The sequence below is a fragment of the Geotrypetes seraphini genome, chromosome 9, assembly GCF_902459505.1.
Source record: "Geotrypetes seraphini chromosome 9, aGeoSer1.1, whole genome shotgun sequence".
Classification (NCBI taxonomy): Eukaryota; Metazoa; Chordata; class Amphibia; order Gymnophiona; family Dermophiidae; genus Geotrypetes; species Geotrypetes seraphini.
Window position 1 is genome coordinate 156,969,754 of NC_047092.1, and position 22,901 is coordinate 156,992,654.

The 22,901-nt window shown below is 43.1% G+C and overlaps 1 protein-coding gene across 1 annotated transcript in view; it reads left to right on the forward strand.

Annotated features, from left to right (window-relative positions):
* RNF13 (ring finger protein 13) overlaps nt 1–22,901 on the forward strand; it is a 155,118-nt gene that overhangs the window by 88,183 nt on the left and 44,034 nt on the right. The window contains exon 5 of the mRNA XM_033958811.1: nt 18,380–18,467. Within this exon, the coding sequence (XP_033814702.1) occupies nt 18,380–18,467 (88 nt within the window). The remainder of the gene's footprint in view (nt 1–18,379; nt 18,468–22,901) is intronic.

The window sequence follows — 22,901 nt, forward strand, 5'->3', positions numbered from 1 at the left end:
AGAATGACATGGGGAAAAAATCTGCCCCCTTCACCACCCCGTCCCCGGCCCACCGTCCCCTTCACTGCCCCATCACAGTCACTGCCATCCCATTCACCGCCCCGTCACCATCCCCGCAGCATCCATATAAGCCTTAGTATGCAATATTTAGCTTATTCCTTTCTTATAAATCAAAGTTCTGGCTGCTGAACTACAGAAAAAGATGTTCAGCTGGCAGGGCTTTGTTTATAAATTTTTATCAACAGAACTAATATACTACTTTATCCTAAATCAAAAAATAAATAAATAAATAGAATTTTTTTTTCTACCTTTGTTGTCTGGTTTCTGCTTTCCACATCTTCTCATTCAATTCCTTTCATCCACTGTGTGTCTTCTCTCTGCGTCTTCCATTTGCTGTTACTGTGCCTCTCCCTTCCCCCCCCCCCATTGGTCTAGCACCCATCTTCTTCCCTCCGCTCCCCCATAGTCTGGCATCTGTCTTCTTCCCACTCTGTCTTCCACATTTCCCTTTAGGGTCTGTTCCTCTCTACCCTCTTTCAATGTCTGTTCTATTCCTTTCTACCACCACCCTTCCCTCCCTCCTTCACCATCTGTTCCTTTCTACCACCCTTCTCACGTGGCTTATCTATCTACCTCCCTCCCACTTATTTTCGTGGCACGTTACAATGTAATTTGTGCAAGCCGCTGGAGCCTGCGAGCTCGGTCCCTGTCCCATCCCCACACACCATCTTGCTTCAGTGTTCTTATTTTCTCCGTTTCTAATATCTCCCCTATGTATCTGGCATTGCCTCCCCCCCTGTGTCCATATACCATCCCTATGGCATGTCCCCTTTATGTCTCTGTCCCTATGCCCCATGCACATAATTTCCCCTTTTTCTGTTACCTTCCTGTGTCCAGATTTCCCCTATCTTCCTCTTCCATACCAGTGTGTCTCTTCTTTTCAACCCCATCTAGCTTCTCTCCCTCTTTCTTCCCTCTCCCACCCTTCTTCCAGCATCTGGCTCACCTGCCTATCCTCCCCTTTCTTTCCTGCTGTGGGTTTCTTTCTTTCCCTCTTCATCCCCTTGACCCAGAATCTTTTTTCCCTTTCACTCCCTCCTTCCTAGTGTGAGCCGGGAACACGCACGATTGCGTGGTCTAGCAGCCCCCACCCGCCCGATCACAGCGTTTAGCCAGCTCCCTCCCTCCACCTCACCTTATATGCTGTTTGCCGACTTTTTTTCCCAAGCCGCACACATTCAAAAAGCCGTGCACACGCTGCTGCGCAAGTTGATCAATCTTCTCCTCTCCTGCAACTTCCTGTTTCTGGTTGCGTCAGAGGAGAAGATTGATCAACCACGCAGCCACGTCTTTTTGAACGCGTGTGGCTCTGGGAAAAAGAAAGCCGGCAAACAGCATATAAAGTGAGGTGGAGGGAGGGAGCTGGCTAAACGCTGCGATCGGGCGGGTGGGGGCTGCTGGACCGCGCGATCCTTGATGCCTCACTGCAGAAACAAAACCATTCACCGCTCCACGGGGCGGTGAATGGCCAGCGACTACTATTTTTTTTTCCCTGTTTCGACAGGTTACCCACGGCTACTTGCGGCTAGCCGCGGGTAACAACCACCGTGTCATTCTCTAGTCACTATAACTTCCCCGAAATGTCCTGTCTAAATTAGATTGTAAGCTCTTCTGAGCTTATTGTATTGTTTAAAATGTACAGAGCTGAGTACACCTTTCAGCGCTATAGAAATAGTAGTAGTAGTAGTAGACAGACATCATGGTTTGAAGTATTGATTAATTGTTTTGCTGACATGTCTCATTGTTTAGTGAAGTTGAAGTGATTAAAATATTAAGAAAACAGTGCTAAGCTTTAAAGGTATTGAATATCCTTTAAAAAAATTATTTTTCCCTTTGTTTTGGAAATCCTCTTTATTTCCTTTCATATTTCTAATGATGGTTATGGTAATAAAAGTGATAGTTAATGAGCATTGCGGGTAAATATGTTCCTCGTAATTTCTTCTTTTTATGGGGTACTATTCAAGCTCCCTGTACTCAGAAAAAGATGTGTACTTTTACCCATGGGGTTTTTCTCCAGATTTCAAAAGGTTGATCTTGGTTTAAAGCAGGGGAGGGCAACCTTTATACACAGAAGGCCACACGAATGTCTCTACTACCCTTGTGGGCCTCAACATTGCATAATGTTGGAACTGGAAATGCACAGAGCTCCATGGCCCACCTATGTTAAATAAGAATAAATTTAAGTTAAAATTATGGAAACAAACTGCTAAAACAGCAGTACAGTGGTACCTCGGTTTACGAGTGCACCGGTTTGCGAGTGTTTTGCAAGACGAGCAAAACATTTGCAAAATTGACGCCTCAAAAACCGAGCATGGCTCGATTTACGAGCACCCCCTCCCCCCCCGGCGATCCAGCACCCTCCCCCCGCGATCCAGCGCACCCCCCTGACGTGATTGGGCACCCCCCGCCGCTTCTTATCGTCATCTGGGCACCGGCATGTCCTGTGCGTTGATGCCGGTGCCCAAAAATCGGCCTCTTCTGCTGGGCCTTGAGCATCTGCGCATGCTCAAGGCCTGTGAGTTCACGTTCTATCTCGGAGAGAACGTGAACTCACAGGCCTTGAGCATGCGCAGATGCTCAAGGCCCAGCAGAAGAGGAGGCTGATCTTCGGGCACTGGCACCAACGCACAGGACATGCCGGTGCCCAGATGACGGTAAGAAGCGGCGGGGGGGGGGGGAATCGCAGGGGGGGCCTTTGGGGGGAGCAATGCCAGTTCTCGTGGGTGGGGGGGAACGTATCAAAGCAAGTTTCCATTATTTCCTATGGGGAAACTCGCTTTGATAAATGAGCATTTTGGATTACGAGCATGCTCCTAGAACGGATTATGCTCGTAATCCAAGGTACCACTGTATTTAAAATTGCCAAAGCTTTGTCTGGTTAATGACATTTTCTGTGTATACTTCCCTTGGTCTCGGAGGCCACATAAAATGAAATGATGGACTGCAGATTGTGCACCTCTGGCGTAAAATACGCTGTTGCTGGTACCTGTTCTATCTATAGGTAGACTGTTGCTGGAAAGTTATGCTTAAGGATTTGAAACTTCTTAACCACATCTTTCCATTCCTCTCCAAAGCTGCTTAGTTCTGCTAAAAGTCCACTTGTGGAACAATTCATGAACATTTAGCTGCTCCGAGGGAGAGCAGTTATATTATTTCTAGTTAGCTTATTACTTTCTAATGGATTTTCCTGTTGCTGCAGGGCTGCTAATCTAGGTTTGTATCTGAGGAAGTGGAGGGTTAAATGACTTGCCAAGGTCATAAGGAGCAGCAGTAGGATTTGAATGACGCTTCCTAATTTCCCAACCCACTGTTCTAACCACTAGGCTAGTCCCTCCACTCCAGGTTTATGTGGATGAGATGCTTTATACCCATATAAGTAACTTTTTGAAAATTGTCCTTCCCGAGCTACAAGTGCATTGTGTAATGATTTTTTCATGGCTACGCTTTTGCAAATAGTTTCATCATTCTTATTTTATTTGTTTTCTAGTAACATTACATACATAGTAGATGACGGCAGATAAAGACCCAAATGGTCCATCCAGTCTGCCCAACCTTTTCTTCTTCTTAGCTAGCCCATCTATTTCCTTTCTCTGTTTCTATTCAGCTTTTGTACTGTATTTGGAATTGCAGCCTGGAGAATGGTTTTGTATATCGTTGAACAGGGTAACATTCATGAGGGTTTATTTTAAGATCAGGTTGTTGCATAATCTATTGCTGCATACATGAAAGGTTTTCTAAACATTAGCCTCTGATTTTTGTTTCCAGCAGGCTGTACTTTAATATAATACATTGTGTTCGGAAGCTCACAGCTGACAGCTTGGTAGAGAATGGAGAGTCTGAAAGACAGCCAGGATTCTAGATTTGTGTGTGTTTATGTATATATAGTTTATTCTTAGCTTCTATACTGCGACTAATGACTGGGGAGTCAATTCAGAGCAGTTTACTTGAGCTTCTGAAAAGGTGTTGCAATACAGTTTAACGTTTTCTGAGATGGTTTTCAATACAGATACATTTATACCTTAATCAATCATCTATATACACATATAATACTAATATGTAATGTGTTCATACCACAATCCTACTTATTTGCACACATAATACTTGTATCATGTTCTATGTTCATCTTAGATTTACACACATCCTGATAATTCTAGTTATCTGTACTTTGTTTATCATATCCTCTGGGTTTCTCTACTGCGTTCACTCTTATCATGTTCCTAGTGGGGACTAGCCCACATTATTTGTTAAAATAGTCTGTGAAGGGGATGGTCTTTATCCCTTTCTTGAACTTTCCGGTGTCCTTTTCTAGTTTTAATTCCTTCAGAAGGGAATTCCACCAGCTTTGGAGCCATCACTGAGAACATTCTTGTCCTGACACTTTTGTATTTGATGTCTCTGAAGGAGGGTTTTTCCAGCAGGTATTCTTGGCTTGAGTGCAGGGTGCATGCTGGTATATGGCATATATATAGTTAATTATCCGCAAACAATATCCACTCGTTGGAGTTTCCTTAGAGCAGGGGTGTCCAATGTCGGTCCTCGAGGGCCGCAGTCCAGTTGGATTTTCAGGATTTCCCCAATGAATATGCATTGAAAGCAGTGCATGCACATAGATCTCATGCATATTCATTGGGGAATATGCGGCTGGATTGCAGCCCTCGAGGACTGACATTGGACACCCCTGCCTTAGAGAGTCCTATCACGGGTGGAAAAAGACTTCAAGTGTTCATAGTGCTACACAAGTTCATTCTAACGTGCAGCAATTGTGAGCACTTCAAGTCTTTTTAAATACCTACATAATATAAATGTGCATGAGTCGAGTCTCTTTCATTTGAAAGGAAACTCTGCAATGAGAGGTCATAGGATGAAGTTAAGAGGTGATAGGTTCCAGAGTAATCTATACAGTACTTTTTTACGGAAAGGATGGTAGATGGTGGAACAGTCTCCTGCAAGAGGTGGTGGAAACAGAGACCATGTCTGAATTCAAGAAGGCCTGGGATAGGCACGTGGGATCTCTCAGAGAGAGAAAGAGATAATTGTTACTGTGGATGGGCAGAGTAGATGGGCCATTTGGCCTTTATCTGCCATCATGTTTCTATGTTTTCCCACCCGTGATAGGAATCTCTAAGGAAACTCCAACGAGTGAGTGGATATTGTTTGTGGATAGTCATTTCAGACCAAGCTTTATTGATTACAAAAATAGAGGTACAAAGGAGATCAGAAATGAATTGTGGGCTGATGCTGTACATGCAGTAATCTATTGACTTAAAATCTTAATTGCTGATTTATCTAATAAAGAAAGTTAGAATGCATCAAGAATTTTTTACATTGCTTGCAATAAATCAGTGTTAACCTAATTTACCAGTACATTCTATCTTTATTTTTGTGCCTATACTTAGTGGTAATTTCTGATGTTTAAACTAAGTGAGATTACTTTCGTTCGGTGACCTCCAGGTGACTGGATGCCTAAAAGAGACCCGAGTTAACGTTTCTACTTCATGTTAAAATTCTACAGTTTGTTTTACACATGGTCATAGTTACTGCACTTAGTTTTGCAATTAACTTTAGAATGTGTATATATTTCTATAGAAGAGCAATGGTGATATGCCATAAAACCTCAAAGAACTCCAAAAGAAGAAGACAAAGTTATGGAGGCTAAAATGGCAAAAGAATGGGAGCAGAACATTTAAATGATTACCAGAGGAATTGGTTAAGGAGCTTTCTGGGATTGTGGCAGTGGTCCTAGAAACAAATGTTGTTCAGCCTTCATCTTCAATTGATAAAATTAAGGGTCCCTTTTACTCAGATTTGAAAAAAATAGCCTTTGTGGGTGGTGGTTGATGCGTGGAATTCGCTCCCGAGGGAGGTGGTGGAGAAGAAAATGGTGAAAGTTCAAACAAGCGTGGGATGAACACAGAGGATCTCTAATCAGAAGATAATGGGTATACATTGAAGGAACTAAGGCCAGTAATGGGCAGGCTTGCACGGCCTGTGTCCCGTACATGAACATTCAGTTGAGGGCTGGGATGGTTAAGAGTGAGCTTTGATGGAAACTCCAGAAGATGGAACCTGAACACACTACTGGACAGGGCTCTGGGTTTCTGGCCCAGAAATACTAAGTAAAAGGACCAGTTAAACTAAATAATTAATTTATGGAGCATGTATGGTTGGGCAGACTGGATGGACCACTCGGGTCTGTATCATTTACTATGTTTACACAGGTCATTCCTGTGTACTAATTGCCATTTTTTACCTTATGGGTAAAACGGCAGATTTTTTTTTTCTATTTTCTATTTCTAGCACTAATTTTCCCATTAGCACATTGCCATTAACATATGAGCCCTTAACTACACCTTTTTTTGTAAGTGGTAAGGGCTCACGCTAACAATGCACTAATTAGTGCGTGGCAGTGTAGCTACGCTAGCCAATTAGCACAGAACATGCCTACTCTCTGCCCCTTTCCCTCCCCAATGCTATTTTTTTAGTGCATTGTTCGAATTTGCACATGGATAAATTATCGCAGGATGCCTTGGCACTCTCTATGGTATACCACTTAAAGCTAATGCTTACTGCAGCTTAGTGAAAGGGCCCTAAAAGAGGTGTCCTTTTTCTTCATGCAACCAAATGTGCAGAGGCAAAGAGCCCAAATCTAATGCCAGAAAGACATTTCAGTTTCTTCAAAATAAAAAAAACAAATCAAACAAAGACCTAAAGAGTCTCAGGAGATAAAATAATGTAAGGTCAATTGGTTTGTTGGAAGCAGTCAAAGATCAAGACTTGTTGCACGTTTTTGAAAATGGTGGCCATAAAAGGCAAGCGTAAAAGAGTAGTAGGCCTTTATACATTTTTATATGTAATTTTCACATATTCAGTGGCTTTCCAAGAGGGAGGTGGTTCACCTCGAGTGCAGCCTATAAGGGGGTGCTCCCTGCGCCGGTGTCTTCCCATTCTGGCAGCAGCAGCCCCTGTTGCAGCATTCACAACTTGCTATTCTGCCGGCATTGGGCCTTCCTCTCTGCTGGGTCCTGCCTTCACAGAAGCAGGAAGTAGGCAGGACCGGCAGTTTTTGGTAGTAGTGGCAGTGACAGAGGGTGGTACCCATCTGGGGGGTGGGGGTTGAGAGGGAAGAGAAGGAAGACAAGGGAAGGGAGAGGAGAGATACCACACCATGAGGGAGGGAAAGGAAGGATTGGAGATGCCAAACCATGGAGGGAGATATACCAGGTTGTGGAGGTTAGGGAAGGGAAATAGACAGATACCAAACCATGGGGTGGGGTAGAAAGAAGGAGAAGAGAGATGAATCTTATATAAAGAAGAGAAGGGGCACAGGCTAAATAGAAGGGGGAGGGGCAGACAGTGGATGGAAGGTGCAGAGAAAGAGGGGTAGAGAAAGAGAGACAGACAATGGATGGAAAGAAGAGAAGATGGTGAAAGCAAAAACCAGAGGTGACAAAAGGTAGAAAAACTATATTTTTGTAGTTTTAGAATAAAGTAATATTGTAGCTGTACTGATAAACATTTATAAATAGAAAATAGAAATAAGGTAATCTTTTAATGGACTAAATTTAATATATATTTTTACTAACTTTCAGACACTGAAATCCCCTTCCTCTGGTTAGGATGGGATACCATAACAGCAGTAAACTATACTCATCTAAAGAAGGAGATTTTGGCCTCTGAAAGCTAACTGAAAAATGTATTGGTCCAATAAAATGGTGTATTCCATATTTTGTTTTAGTTCTATTTGTTAATTTGTATAGTGGTGTTTATTTTTCACTTTTTCATCAAATTTATGCTATCTATATATTTTGCACAGTATTAGAGGACGTGTGTCAATGTTAATTCTGTGGTGTTACCCTGTATGTAGAGTCTGGCTTCTTGGTGGTTCAGTTTAACTTTTGTCTACATATTTCTAATTTTAGTTTGTGATACTTTATTCCATACTGGGCGAGGGTGTAACTGTGTTCTATGTATATGAAAAAGACATGGTTTCTTGTTAGTATTGAGTGTGAAGGATTGATCTGTACTAATTTATTTATTTATTTATTTTTTTAGCCCATCCTCCCAAAGGAGTTCAGAAACAGGTTACAAATCAGGTTCACTACGCCACACTTTCCTCTCTGGCTTGTTTAGCTTTACAATAGGTATATTGATGTTCTAGTGCTCACTGCAGTGTTTAAAATGCAGCCTTTTTCTAGGTGCACCCTTGTTGTGTGACTTGTAGATTATTAATAAAAATAATTTTTTATATAGAGGATAGGGGTGTTAAAAAGAAATAAATGAGCGGCCCGGGTGTCAAGGTACGCCACCTTGTATTAGGTGTGTAAGACTGGTCCTTTTTTCCTTGCTGCCTTATCTGACTATGTTTCCTTAGGGCAGATGCATTCTTTACAGCAAAGATGTTTGGGCTTGTTCAAACCCCGTGCTGCTCCTTGTGACCCTGGGCAAGTCACTCAGTCCTCCATAGCCCCAGGTACGTTAGATAGATTGTGAGCCCACCGGGACAGAGAGGGAAAAATACTCAAGTACCTGATTGTAAAACCGCTTAGACAACCTTGATAGGCGGTATATATAAAAAACAAACCTCTAATAAACTTGAAACATTCTCTGATTAGAGTGTATACAGCACTCGGCATTCGTGTTTCAAGGTGTCTATCTTTGTAATAAATTGCCGACAGTTCTTGCTTTACAACTGAATTATATAGGTTTTAGGAAAAGATTGATGACGTGATTTGTGAACAATCTGCAAGTAATGTTTTGGCAGTTTAACTTTAGGACTGGTTCATTTTAGTAAATTTGATAGATTTTAATGAGTGTGTATTTTTAATTTCTATGTAATTCACTTGGAAACTTTCCCCCCTCTTTTACTAAGGCGCGCCAGCCGATTTAGCGTGTGCTAAACGCTAACGCGTCCATAGAATATAATGGACACGTAAGCATTTAGTGCACGCTAATATTTGACGCACGCTGAATCTGCTAGCGCGCCTTAGTAAAAGTACCCCTTTATTAATTGAAATAAAATAATCTCGGTTCTTTGTGAAGATTGAAAGAACCCATTGATTGGGATATACTGAGAGACAGCCACAGTAAATTGATGATTGCAAGGACCTTAATTTTGCCAGTGAAGCCAAAATATCGTTACACGGGGATCCAGAATACAAGGTGAAAAGTGAATATTAGTGTCTTCCGGAAGTCTTGGAGAACACAAGAGCCATGGCTCCTGGGTGCGGAGAATTCGTCAAACCTGAATTAGTTTCAGCCAAGTTAAAGGCACATTTTAAAGTCAGAAGTGGGAAATGTAAAACATTTCAAGAACTTAAAATTTGATTTTTAGATAACCTGACATGGGAATGAATGAGTTTGTTTGTTTATTTATATACCACTTATATCCTAAGTGGTCTACATTCAGGTAGTTTATCATGTTTCCCTATCTATCCCGGCGGGCTCTAACTCTATCTAGTATACCTGGGGCAATGAGGGGATTAAGTGACTTGCCCAGGGTCACTAGGAGCAGTGAGGGATTTGAACCCACAGCCTCAGGGTTTAGTGCATGATATATGCCAACTCCCAAAACTATACACAAGTTGTATTTCATGAAGTTTTCTTCAGTGTTAACTGCCTAATATGTGATAGGTATAGATCTGAATTTATACGGTGAAGTCTAACTGGTGTGTCAAGGAACTGGTGGCCTATAAGTGGGCCAGTGAGGGGGAGTTATGTGTGATTTTTACAGACTCCTATTGGCACTGACTGTGTATAAACAAAGTGTCTGCATACTGTAGAAACTTTGGCCTAATTTCATTATGGAATTTTGACTTTCCAAGATGGTTATAGTGAAACAAAATGGAGAAAAGGTAGGAGAAGTAACCAGTGAAGAGTTGTTACTCTAATTCCACCATGGCTAAGTTTGCAGAGTTACAGGGTGGTCTTGTATGTTTTAAGCGCCCAGTAAGAGAATTTTAAATGAAGTATTGGGTGCATATTATGCTCCTGAAATGGGCAAAATGAATAAGTAGAGGGAACCCTGATGTATGTCGGAAATTAAGAGGCAAACTAAATTAACTCAAATTGGTATGTCCAGAGACCCGTTATTCCGGCAATAGACTTCTTAAACATATGTCTCTAAAGATTTATCTTGATATAAATATTTCTCAAATCCCAGACTTCGTTAGTGCCTGCTACATGTAACAAACTTCCTACATGAAGACCAATAAATCAGTCTCTCCAGATTTAATACTGAAAATATTTTTTTATTTGTGAATTATCATATAATACTCATCTCAGTCTACGCAGGTGGGGACAGCACTCCTGACATAGCAACTATGTTTTGCCCAAGTTGGGCTTTATCAAGGAATATCCCCCTTAAGCCAAACGACTCATGCTCCCCGCGCTTAGCTAGCTGATTGAACAACTAAGCGCGGGGAGCATGAGTCGTTTGGCTTAAGGGGGATATTCCTTGATAAAGCCCAACTTGGGCGAAACATAGTTGCTATGTCAGTAGTGCTGTCCCCACCTGCGTAGACTGAGATGAGTATTATATGATAATTCACAAATAGAAAATTATTTTCACTATTAAATTTGGAGAAACTGATTTAGTAGCCATTGGTCTTCATGTAGTAAGTTTGTTACATGCAGCAGGCACTATTGAAATCTAGGAAATTTGGGAAATTAAGAGGCAGCAGATAATGTTGAAAGCATTCATAAAGAAGGGCTCTACAACTGTGTGAAATCAATTCACAAAATCTCAGTATCTAACATGAGTGGAAGCTGTGGAACTAAAATCGCTTTACAACAAAAACATTTGCCATGGAAGGATCACGGAGTACAATTAATGTGCAGCCTTGGGGACAAGATGAGAGTTATTTACAGAACTTTGTTTAAAAACCTGATCTCTGACCTATGGTAAGAGGGGAACCATAAAGATAACTGAAGCAACAAAGAAAATTAACCAATAAGTGCCATGATCTTAGGGAAGAAGGGAAAAGAGGCACCAAATAGGGCGGCTCCAGTCAGTAACCATCTTATGCATAGTCTCAATTCCAAATGCAAGGTTGACTCCGACTGCTGTGTTTCGGCAGGATAGCCTGCGTCAGAAGTCAAAGTGACCTTCTGAATGAGATAACGTAGCTCTTAAAAATACGAAAAGGACGCATTGTAGCCCAGCATCGCATTTTGCAAAGGTAAACAGCATCTCATTTTCGAGGATTCCGATAATTTCCAGAGTCCGCTTCAAATGCATCTGCCTAACTTTCAAGATCCTCCACGGCATCCTTCCTCCATTAATTCCGCTTCCTTGGAACTCCTCAAATCCTAATACCACCAGACCTACCCAAAAATCGAAATTATCCTTCCCCTCATTAAAAGGCATTTCCCTCCCAGGAATATCGGGGACTTCCCTCCCCTTCAGATTCACCGAGCTCTGGAACAACCTTACCTCCCCTCTTCGGAAACTGAGTGCTCTCCAACCCTTCCGTAAACATCTGAAAACCTGGCTTTTCTCAAAAATCTAACACTCCCTCCTCATCTGACATCCTAGCCCTCTAACTTCCTTCTTTCCTCCGATCTTCTTCTAGCCCTTTCCTTGGAGTTCCTTTCTCATTACAATTCCTGTAAACCGTGCCGAGCTCCACAACTATGGAGATGGTGCGGTATACAAACCTAAGGTTTAGTTTAGTTTAGGATTCTGCATTCCGCGACCATCATGATAGAGCTGTCCTGATTAAATAAAGCCATACATGTTTTACGAACGAGGAAGCTAATTCCCCTGCCTTTTTCTTCAGCACGTCTGACAGCAACACTTTATAGTGACTTCCAAGCCCACCCTTTTGATAAGAAATCCAGCCTCGGTTTCTGTGCCTAAAGCACTTTTAAGTGAAGTTTTGTGGTCCTGTGACTGCATTCCTTGGCAGTCTGTTAATTGTTAAGCCATGCAGACCAGAGTCTGTTTACAGGAACATAAATTATTTCTGACCCTGCACTAAATCGGTTAATGCACTCGGAAGCTATGAGCGCAAACTGGTGTCTGGTGAATGAAGATGCTGGTATTGCAGAGATGTAACTACAATCAATTTCACATGATTAGGGCTGCAGTCGAAGCTTAATTAAGTTGGATGTGCTCTGCAGGAAAGTGGAATTGCTTGGATGTGTATTGGGATAGGTTGTCGTACAGCCACATAAAAAGGCACAGACTAGAAAATGTGCCCTGACTCACAATGAGCTCTTATTGACTGACAAACTTTGTGCTTTCAGTATCCTGTTTGCAAAAAAAAACAAAACAAACAAAAAAAAAGCTTTAACTATAAGTTGAATTTGTTTATATTTGGTTAGTTTAGACGGGGGCATTTTAGCGTGCCTAGTGTGGGTAAAGACCTTTGCCATAACTTCATAATTGTTCTGGGAAAGGAAATTTGTTTGCAGTGGTTCGATGATGGAAGAATGCCTACTACTACTATTTATTATTTCTATAGCGCTGAAAGCCGTACGCGGCGCTGTCCTTTTCCTCCCAGATATCGTCTGCAGTAACGCTACCTTACAGTGGCCATTCATTTTTTGCCTTGGGTAGCTATAAAGCAGTGTATCACGAACTGTGTACCTCCCGAGATTTCACGTGTGCCGCGACACACTGGTGAGGAGGAGAGTCGTCCACGCCGGCTGACTGCCTACAGGACGTGCCTCTCGCCACGAGAGGCACGTCCTGTAGGAAGTCAGCCAGCGTGGATGATTCTCCTCCTGGTCCAGCGTCTCCTCCTCCTCCTCCTTGCACCTCCCGGATCCCTTCTCCAAAGCGGGTCTCGGCCAGATGGGCCTCCACACAGGCGCGTGATGTCATTGTGTCGACGTCCGCATACTTCCGGGTGCCTTCTGGCCTGAAAGTTTGCGAGACACTGCTATAAAGAATCAGGAATTCACCCATTCTCTCTAATTTGTTTTGTTTCTGTAATATACACCAAAAATGGCAGTCAGATGTCCTTTACTATGACTACTACCACTACTTATTATTTCTATAGTACTACTGTACAGAAACACATAGGAATCTATTCCCACTCAACAGAGCTTGCAATCCATTCAATACAAATAAACAGGACAAGTAAGACATTAGGAGGTCTTTTTATTATGGGAATGATTAAACCAATATGGACAGCTTCAGCTGGGAGGGCTTGGGAACCCCACCAGCAACATAATGAGGTGTAACGCTGCTAGATGGGACCGAAATCTAAAGTGGGTGGACCACTGCTTGAATGTTTTGTCGCACTTTTTTTTTTTTTGTATCGGTGCATCAGGCTTGCATGCATTTAGTGATGACGATTTTTCCACTTGGCAACATATCATACTCCACACCTTTCAGGGGAAATAATGCTTTATTGGGAGGTAAAGCATATATCCAAAACTAAACTGAAATGCAACAATTAGGTGAGTCTCCATCCCTCTTCTCTAAGTCAACATCATCCCACCATAAAGGACACATTTATAGAGTTCTTAGGATGATCTATCACATACATGTTTTTAGGCACACCCATGATCTATCCATGATCCACCCTTGGCCATGCCCCCTTTTCAAATTTGCACACTGCATCTGGCGCCTATTTTTTAAATAGAATTGTGCTTTCTGAGTTGTGCGGGTAACTAAGTGCTAATTAGCATCAATTACGAGGTGCTAATTGGTATTGATTAGGCCAACAAATTAAGTTGTGCGCACACATTGGCTGTGCACAACCTAAGGCACCATATACAGAATTTGAGGGATGGTGTGTGCTTTTGAAGGCAATTGGTTACACCAGAGCTTTCAAGTATTTAGGCTTCTACAGAAATGGAAGGACTTGGACACATATTCAATCAAACTGTTCCATATTTTTTTTTCCCCCTTCTTCTAAATCTTTCTGAAATATATATTTCACTTAGTTGTTGTAGAGTTAGATGTGTGAATACATAGAACAAACACTGTTATGTTTTGGTTTTAATGCATTTTATATTCGGGCTTTAAGGCAACAAAAAGTAAGCGTAGACCTTTAACAGCGAAAGCTGGAGTGGCCCGCTCTCCCAACAAACCTCCTCTCACCCACACCCCTTCGAGTCACTCCACACTATCATTGGTGAAACCTGGCCCAGCCCTGTTTATTGAAATAAACATATAACTTAAATAAGTTATAACCATGTTTAACAAACAAGCATTGTAAACAAACACGTCTTGATCCCGAGCTACTATAACCATTAAATGGCTCCCCGACCCCGCCAGGCTAGCGAGTGTCTGTAATATAAGAATTAAATGGCCCCCGACCCCACCGTGCTAGCAAGGGTCCGAGGGGTTGCATGTCTACACATGCCCCATTGTCTAGGGTCATCTGACCCACCAGGCATGGCTCAGCGCCGGCTCACCGCTCATCCCTTGATGAGCCCAGCAGCCAGTAGCTCAGGATACTGCCTCCTGAACTACCCTTACCCCCCTTGACTTAATATTGTGGGCGGCTGGGTAGGGAAGCAGCCTCGGAGGACCCCGTGACCGTTTGGGTCCTCCAAGCTCCCCCCTCTTTAACACCCTCCCGTCATCCCCCTCACCGCGGCCTCCCCCAATCCTGAGTCATTCCCATGGCGGGAAGACCCAATCCTTCCCCTACTCTAACCCCTCACTAAACACCCCCCCCCCTTGACGGGCGATCTTGCGGGCCTCCAGCTCCGTGTTAAATGCGCCTGTCGAGACGGGCTCCCAGGCTTTCTGTTAATTACAAATTTTTACATTTCCAAACAGAAACATTAGGCAAAGTGCTCAGCTACTACTATTAATTATAAAGAGATAAATGCCATAATCGGTGCCTAGACCTTTTATAGCCACTGTATATTGTAATGACTGATAATGTTTTTTCTGTGGTTCTGAGCCCTGGAGGCCTCAAAACACCGCCTTTTATATGTTACCACCCTATTTGCTGCCATTTGGCCACAGATGGTAAGCGTTGGACTTTTTAGTAACTTTTCTTCCCAAATACATATTCACCTTCATCTGATTTCTGAGATGAGGGGAAAAAAAAAAGTAAATGTGCTATTTGTTTCCATTGTACACAGAAGCAGAAATATGTGTTTTAACATCAGGATAAAAGTGGTAGTAGGAATTGGCATTGGTGGGTGCAATCAGACCCTGTTCTTACTTCAGTGAGTTAACTTGGATACTGACTAGAGAATGACACGGTGACAAAATTCATCACCGTCCCCGTCCCTGCGGATAACTGCGGGAAATAAACCCATGTCATTTTCTAGTGTCTATTTCAACCTCGGTCCTTCTACACCAGCATTCTTCAAAGCAAAGCTTGAGGGTCAGTGGTTGTGGCCATTCATACTCTGATTCTTATGTGAGCCAAGGATAATGAAGCCATTGTGACATCACTGATGTGATTGGCTCATAGGCACTGGTGGAATGAGGCATTATGACATCACAATATCTGCTCTGGATACCAGAGACTGTCATTCTGTAGTGTCTATTTCAACCTCGGTCCTTCTACACCAGCATTCTTCAAAGCAAAGCTTGCAGGTCACTGGTTGTGGCCATTCATACTCTGATTCTTCCCTCTCTCCTTAAAGAATGACATGAAGATGGTTTCCCGCGGTTATCCGCGGGGACGGGGACGGTGATGAATTTTGTCACCGTGTCATTCTCTAATACTGACCAAAGCATCTGTGTGTTTTATTACAGCTGAGGAGAACTAGTGTCCTGCAGGTGAGATATGCACGGTGGGGGGGGGGGGGGTCAATATTAAAAAAGAGGAGTAATCCTAGGGCTCCTTTTACGAAGCCGGGTTAACGGTTTAACGCGTGTAATAGCACATACTAAACTGCCGGCCGTGCTAGATGCTAACGCCAGAATTGAGCAGGCGTTAGTTCTGGCCACGTAGCGCGGGTTTAGCGCACGCTAAAAAGCTGCGTGCGCTAAAACTACTAATGCGGCTTTGTAAAAGTGCATTGGTTTATCACACTGGCTCTCATGAGTTCAAGGGTGTGCTTGTTGTTTCAGATAAAGGCAGTTTATAGGGCACTTGGCATCTTTCTAGCTGAAGTGTATTTGTCTCTTTTAGGAGCACTCTGGTTCCCTGAGCCAAATTGCTGAACAGAACTAGGCAAGTAGCCAGCAGTATACAAGAAAATTAATGGTGCTCTGAGACTTCCTTTTCATACCATATCTTGACTCTTGGCTGAAGAGGTTGGGTTTTTGGGGGTTGTGTTTTGGTTTTTTTTTTTTTGGGGGGGGGGGTTTGGGGAGGGGGTTAATCTTGTTCGTAAGGAACTTTTATTTGATACTAAGATGAACAATGCAGAAGGGTAAATATACAGTAGAATGTATTTTGAAGCTGTAGTTTAGGATTAACCACAAACTTGTTACAGTGGGGATCTGACGCACCAAATCAATCAAGAATCATAAGAACATAAGAATAGCCTTACTGGGTCAGACCAATGGTCCATCAAGCCCAGTAGCCCGTTCTCACGGTGGCCAATCCAGGTCACTAGTACCTGGCCAAAACCCAAGGTGTAGCAATATTCCATGCTACCAATCCAGGGCAAGCAGTGGCTTCCCCCATGTCTTTTTCAATAACAGACTATGGACTTTTCCTCCAGGAACTTGTCCAAACCTTTCTTAAAACCAGCTACACTATCCACCCTCCCACATCCTCTGGCAACGCGTTCCAGAGCTTAACTATTCTCTGAGTAAAAAAAAAAAAATTTCCTTCTATTGGTTTTAAAAGCCTGTAACTTCATTGAGTGTCCCCTAGTCTTTGTAATTTTTGACTGAGTGAAAAATCAATCCACTTGTACCCGTTCTACTCCACTCAGGATTTTGTAGACTTCAATCATATCTCCACTCAGACATCTCTTTTCCAAGCTGAAGAGCCCTAACCATTTTAATCTTTCCTCATACGAGAGGAGTTCTATCCCCTTTACCATCTTGGTCGCTCTTCTTTGGACCTTTTCTAGCACCACTATATCTTTTTTGAGACAAGGAGACCAGAATTGAACACAATACTCCAGATGAGGTTGCACCACGGAGTGATACAGGGGCATTATGACATTCTTAGTCTTGTTAATCATCCCTTTTTAATAATTCCCAGCATCCTGTTTGCTTTTTTGACCGTCGCCACACATTGGGCGTATTGTCTACAATGATACCCATTTCCTTTTCTTGGACGCTAACTCCCAAGGTGGACCCCAGCATCCAGTAACTGTGATTTAGGTTATTCTTCCCAATGTGCATCACTTTGCATTTGTCCACATTAAATTTCATCTGCCACTTGGACGCCCAATCTTCCAATTTCCTAAGGTACGCCTGCAATTTTTCACAATCCGCATGCATTTTAACAACTTTGAACAGTTTAGTGTCATCTGCAAATGTAATCACCTCACTAGCACTTGTAAAACTGGAGTGGGTTTAGTTGGTTAATTCATGTTGTTGGCATAGGCCCTGATTATCATTCCAGTTTTACTCTGAAAAGTATCAGCTTTGTTGAAGCTTCAGTAATTTTCTGGTACGGGCTCCATTTTCAAGGACACATTTGTAGACTTTTGACTGAGCCATGTTGCTAATTAGAAGGCAGAATGTGCAAGATACATTTATCAGGCAGGCAGATATACTTTCTTATGAGAACAGTTTGTAAAGGAAACTGAGACTTTAGTACTGTAGAGTAAGTGGGGAAGATACTTTGCACACCACCAATGTCAGCCTGAAAGAAGTACTATAATGTGACAGTTATTTTAGAAATCCAATTTATGACTGAGTCAAACTTACATGGGCTTCTGCCACCAAAGGCGCTTATGTACTAAGCATTATTCCCATACCACAAGTAGGAAAAACCCTTTAATACATCAGACCCTTAGTCCAAAGTGCCATGTTCCATTTTCTATGTAATTCTCTCACCGCTTCACTCAGCTTGATCAAACTGTGTCCATCCAGAAGGAGGGGTGCGATTTGTGCCATTAAAAACCCCCCAAAAAACAGAAGCCCTAACAGCAGGGACAGGCGGCTGCTTCCCTTGTCGCTGCTGTTAGGGCTCTACGCATGTGTCAATTGCTCACTGAGCAATTGATCTGTCGGGTTTGCATGCAGATGATTTGCACCTTCATGCAAGTCATTTGCATGCAAACTTGGTAGTGCATTGGTCGCTCGTCCAGAATCGGCCAACAGCGATCCAGTCGGTATCTTTAGTGCATCCAGACCAAAGTAGAGTATGCCCCAGGAAAGTGTGGAGGAGATCTAATACTAGATTATAGAAAATGTTTTTAAACATAGTCCCATTAATATGCATCATTACATTTTCATTTAATGTACTTTTTGTTTATTTGCTTTTAGGTTTTAAATGCACAGAATGCTGGATACAAGGCAGCTATCATTCACAATGTTGCGTCAGATGATTTACTTAGTATGGGATCCAATGATGGTGAGTATCTCATCCGTTACACTTATTGGGAGTAATTTTAAAAGGCTTCTAGGTATAGGCGCAGAGCAATTTTAAAGGAAAAAACCCCCCAATGTGCACATGTAACTGGTTTGCATGAAGGGGCATGGTGAGGACATGATTCCAAAGTATGCACACACTACTTACATTGTAAATAATCTCTGTTCTTAAGTGTTTATAAATTGCAATGTTAGGTATTTATTTCCAACTTCGAAATAAGGTTTCTTTAAGGGTAATGTAAAGAAGCATAGTATAACAAGAAACAAACATATAAAAACTCAGTATGTGTGGGTGTTTCCATGTTCTAGGTCACTGTGATACAAACGTTTTAAGATGCGGCACACCAATCACGGGGTTGCATCTGGAGGGCACCCAGAAATGCAGGGGCATTGATGATATCATGTGCATGCATGACATCATTACTTTGACGTCCATGCCTGCGTTGATGTCCTTGAGCTCCGGCCCTGAGCCTCTTATTGCTACTTGTGGGGGGGATGCTGCAGAAGGAGAGGTGAGGAGAAGGAGCAGAGGCGCGCCGGCAAGGAGGAGAGGATTCTCGTGGTAAATCGCAATTAGTCCACAGGAATGGAAAAAAATGCAGCTGGTTTATGGCGAGAACAGGAATAAGACCTTCTACCACCCCACAGGAGTGATAAACAGCTTTAGAGGACCATATTATCGATGCCTGCAATAGAGAATGACACAGGGGAAAAAATTTGTCTCTGTCACCGCCCCATCCTCGTGACCACTGTCCCCGCCCCATCCCCGCGACTACTATCCCTGCAGCATCCATATAAGCCTCAGTACTGCAATGTTTAGCTTATTCCTTCCTTATAAATCAAAGTTCTGGATGCTGAACTAGAGAAAGATGTTCAGCTGGCAGGGCTTTGTTTATAAATTTTTATAAACACAACTAATATACTACTTTATCCTAAAGCAAAAAAAAAAAAAATAGAAAATTTTTTTTCTACCTTTGTTGTCTGGTTTCTGCTTCCCTCATTTTCTCATTCAATTCCTTCCATCCACTACCTGTCTTCTCTCTTCATCTTCCATTTGCTCTGTTACTGTGCCTCTCCCTTCACCCTCCCCCCACCAATTGGTCTGGCACCCATCTTCTTCCCTCCACTCCCTCATAGTCTGGCATCTCTGTCTTCTTCCCTTCCAGTGTCTTCTCCCCACTCTGTCATCCCCATTTCCCTTCAGCATCTGTTCCTCCCCACTCTCTGGTCCCCATTTCCCTTCAGCGTCTGTTCCTCTCCACCCCTCGTCAGCGTCTGCTCCTTTCCTCCACCACACTTCCCTCTCACCACCTTACTGCCCTTCGGCACCCCTCGTGCAGACCCCTCCCTCCTTCCAACCTACCCAAATCTATCTAGCTATCTCCCTCCCTCCCCTTTACCTTTGCGGTGCATTTTGAGTAACTTCTTAAAAGCTGTCAGTGCCTGCAAGCAGTAGCATGCGTGTATGGGCGGAAGCTTCTCTTCTAACGCAACCGGAAGTTGCGTCAAAGGAGAAGCTTCCGCCCACACATGCACGCTACTGCTTGCAGGCTCCAACGGCTTTGTGAAGAAGTTACTCAAAATGCGCCGCAAAGGTAAGGGGGAGGGAGATAGATAGATTCGGGTAGGTAGGTAGGAAGGAGGGAGAGGGCTGCGTGCGTTTCCTCCCTTAACTGCGGGAACAAGGCCATTCACCGCTTCACGGGGCGGTGGAGGGCCTTGTCCCCATACCTAGAGTGAGCACTTTTCCCCCTCACCATTTCAGCAGGTTACCTGCAGCTAGCTGTGGGTAACAGCCACCGTGTCATTCTTTTCTCTGCAGTACATGCATGCATAAGATTTGTGCATATGCAGAGCATGCCATTACTTGCATGCTGGGTGGGGTAGAGATCCTATATTTTATAAACAGTGTGGATCTTGCTGCAACTTTACAAAGTACTGGTGTAGTTGTCTGCAATTCCTACTGTATGGGTAAAAAATTACTTTCATTACTTTGAATTCATATTTAAAAAAAAAAAATAATTCCACCCAGATAGTAAGGTATTTTGTTTATGCAAGAGGAATTTAATTATATATGCGTTGGGGAACAGCACTAATCTTCATTGAAAACCTGCACTGCAAAGTGTAAAGACACAAAGTAAGGAAGGATGATTCTTATTCTGTATATGCAGAGCAGTTTATTTACAGACTTTTACAAATGAGGCATTCACTGTGAATGGCAAGTGTGGCAGGCTCTGGATCCAGAAGTTCTCCTTCTGTCTGTTGCTACTCAGCTGCTTGATTCTCTAGAATTTTGGAAACGAGCCTGCAGTATTGCTCTCTTACTTCCAGAAAGGAAGCGAATAGTGACTGTTGAGAAAGGATTCTTTTACTTGTTGAGTAGGTAGGTGTGAGAATGGAAAAGGTCTTAATCTGTGCAGATGTAGGAACTGAGGTCACATGTTGGAGCAATAATCTAATCACAATACAGGAAAAGTTGAAACTGGTTCTTACTAATTCTGAAGAAGATGAAAAGCTCGTCGTATGTTCTGGGCTGGCCAGGTACTCAGTTAGGCATTCAGGAATGTTCAGATTGGTGCTTACCATATATATTTATTTTATACACTGCCTAGACCTAGGTGGTTTACAAAGAACATACATAATATTAAAACAACATACAAAAACACAGCACATAACTGCTCCTGCACGTCCTACCCAATTTACTGACAATACCCAGCTAACTAATTAGGTAGTAGAAAAGCAGTCATAAATAGTTGCGTTTTAAGCATTTTTCTGAAAGACTTTCTATTTGCTGTGAAAGGCCAAGTAAGTCATATATGAGTACACTTCTCCTTCCAAATTCGCGGGTTTAGAACTCACGACTTCTGGTATTCACCAGTTTCTAAACCCTGACCCACCCCTGCCTCCCTGACCTCTCCACACTGTATCTGGTGGCATAGTGGGATAGAAATGATCTTCCTATGCTCCTGCCCTGTGCAGAGCCATCAACAAAAATGGCTGGTGTGAGTTCTCGTTGTAGTCCCATGAGACCATGGGAACTCATGGCAGCCATTTTTGTTGATGGCTCTGCATAGGGCAGGAGCATAGGAAGATTGCTCCTGCCTTGCTTCACCACTAAACTACCAGGTAAGGTGCAGAGAGGTCTGGGGAGGTAGGAGGGTGACAGGGGTGGGTCAGAGTCAGCTCTAAAAGTTATTCGCAGACCGGTTCTACCCCAACCCCCGTGAATATGGAAGGAGAAGTGTATATTTGAATATAAATAAATAATTTTTTAAAAGGCTGTTCTCTGGTCTGCGCCTCCCCCCATCCCACTCCCCACGCCTGCTTGGACCTGATACAGGCCTCCCGTGGACCTACCTGAAGCCCTGATGGTCTAGTGGAGAGCCGGGATAGGAGCAATCCTTCCCGCTTCCTGTCCTGGCCAACTGTAAACCACCACACCTCCTTTGCGTCTCCTTGACCCCAGTAACCTTATCTTTAAAGTCCTGACCTAGTGGTGAAGCGGGGCAGGAGCAATCTTCCTAAGCTCCTGCCCCATGAAAGCTGTAATAAAAAAGCTGCCGCTTTTTTGATTGCAGTTCTCATGGGGCAGGAGTGTAGAAAGATAGCTTCTTTTCCGCTTCACTGCTAAATCAACAGAGCTTTAAAGTTAAGGTCTATAGCAGGGGTGTCCAACCTTTTGGCTTCTCTGGGCCACATTGGTCGAAAAAAATGTTTCTGGGGCTGCACAAATGTGCGAACGCTGCAGCAAGACCGAGGAGGGAGCCGGCAAGATGGTAAACACCCGGGGGCAGCAGAGGAAAAACTGCATCGCCCTCAACCGGGACTGCACAAAATACTTCACTGGGCCACAGGTTGGTCACCCCTGGTCTACAGGGATCAGGGAGGCGGGGTGGTTTAGAGTCAGCTTTGACTGGATGTAGGAAGGATTGTTCCTGTCCCAGCTCACTGCTGGGCCACCAGGGCTTCAGGCAGGGTAGGAAGCGAAAGAGGGAGGGAGGAAAGGGTGGGGGGTGCAAGGTAGGAGGGCACTTAAATATACCTTCCCTTCCCTTCCCCCCCTTTCTGGTTTATATTTGAGTCAACCTTTTTTTCCTCCTTTTATATTCGGGTTGGTTTATATTTGAGTATATACAGCAACTCTTAGATATGAATCTTCTCAGAACTTTCAGAATGAAAGAGAGAGAGACTTTTTGTACCTGCAGAATTGTTGAAATTATATTATGCCAACCAATTCCTTTTTCTTGGTTGTACTCTTATATCACAGTTCCAGCCTTTATCAGTTCTTAATGACCTTCCTTTGTATCAGCTCTGCATTTCTGCTAGGAGGTGGTTGACAGATTAACACTTTTTGTCCAACCTGGCTCAATTATTAAATGTAGAAAGGGTGCAATATTGTTTCTCAGAGCTTGAATAG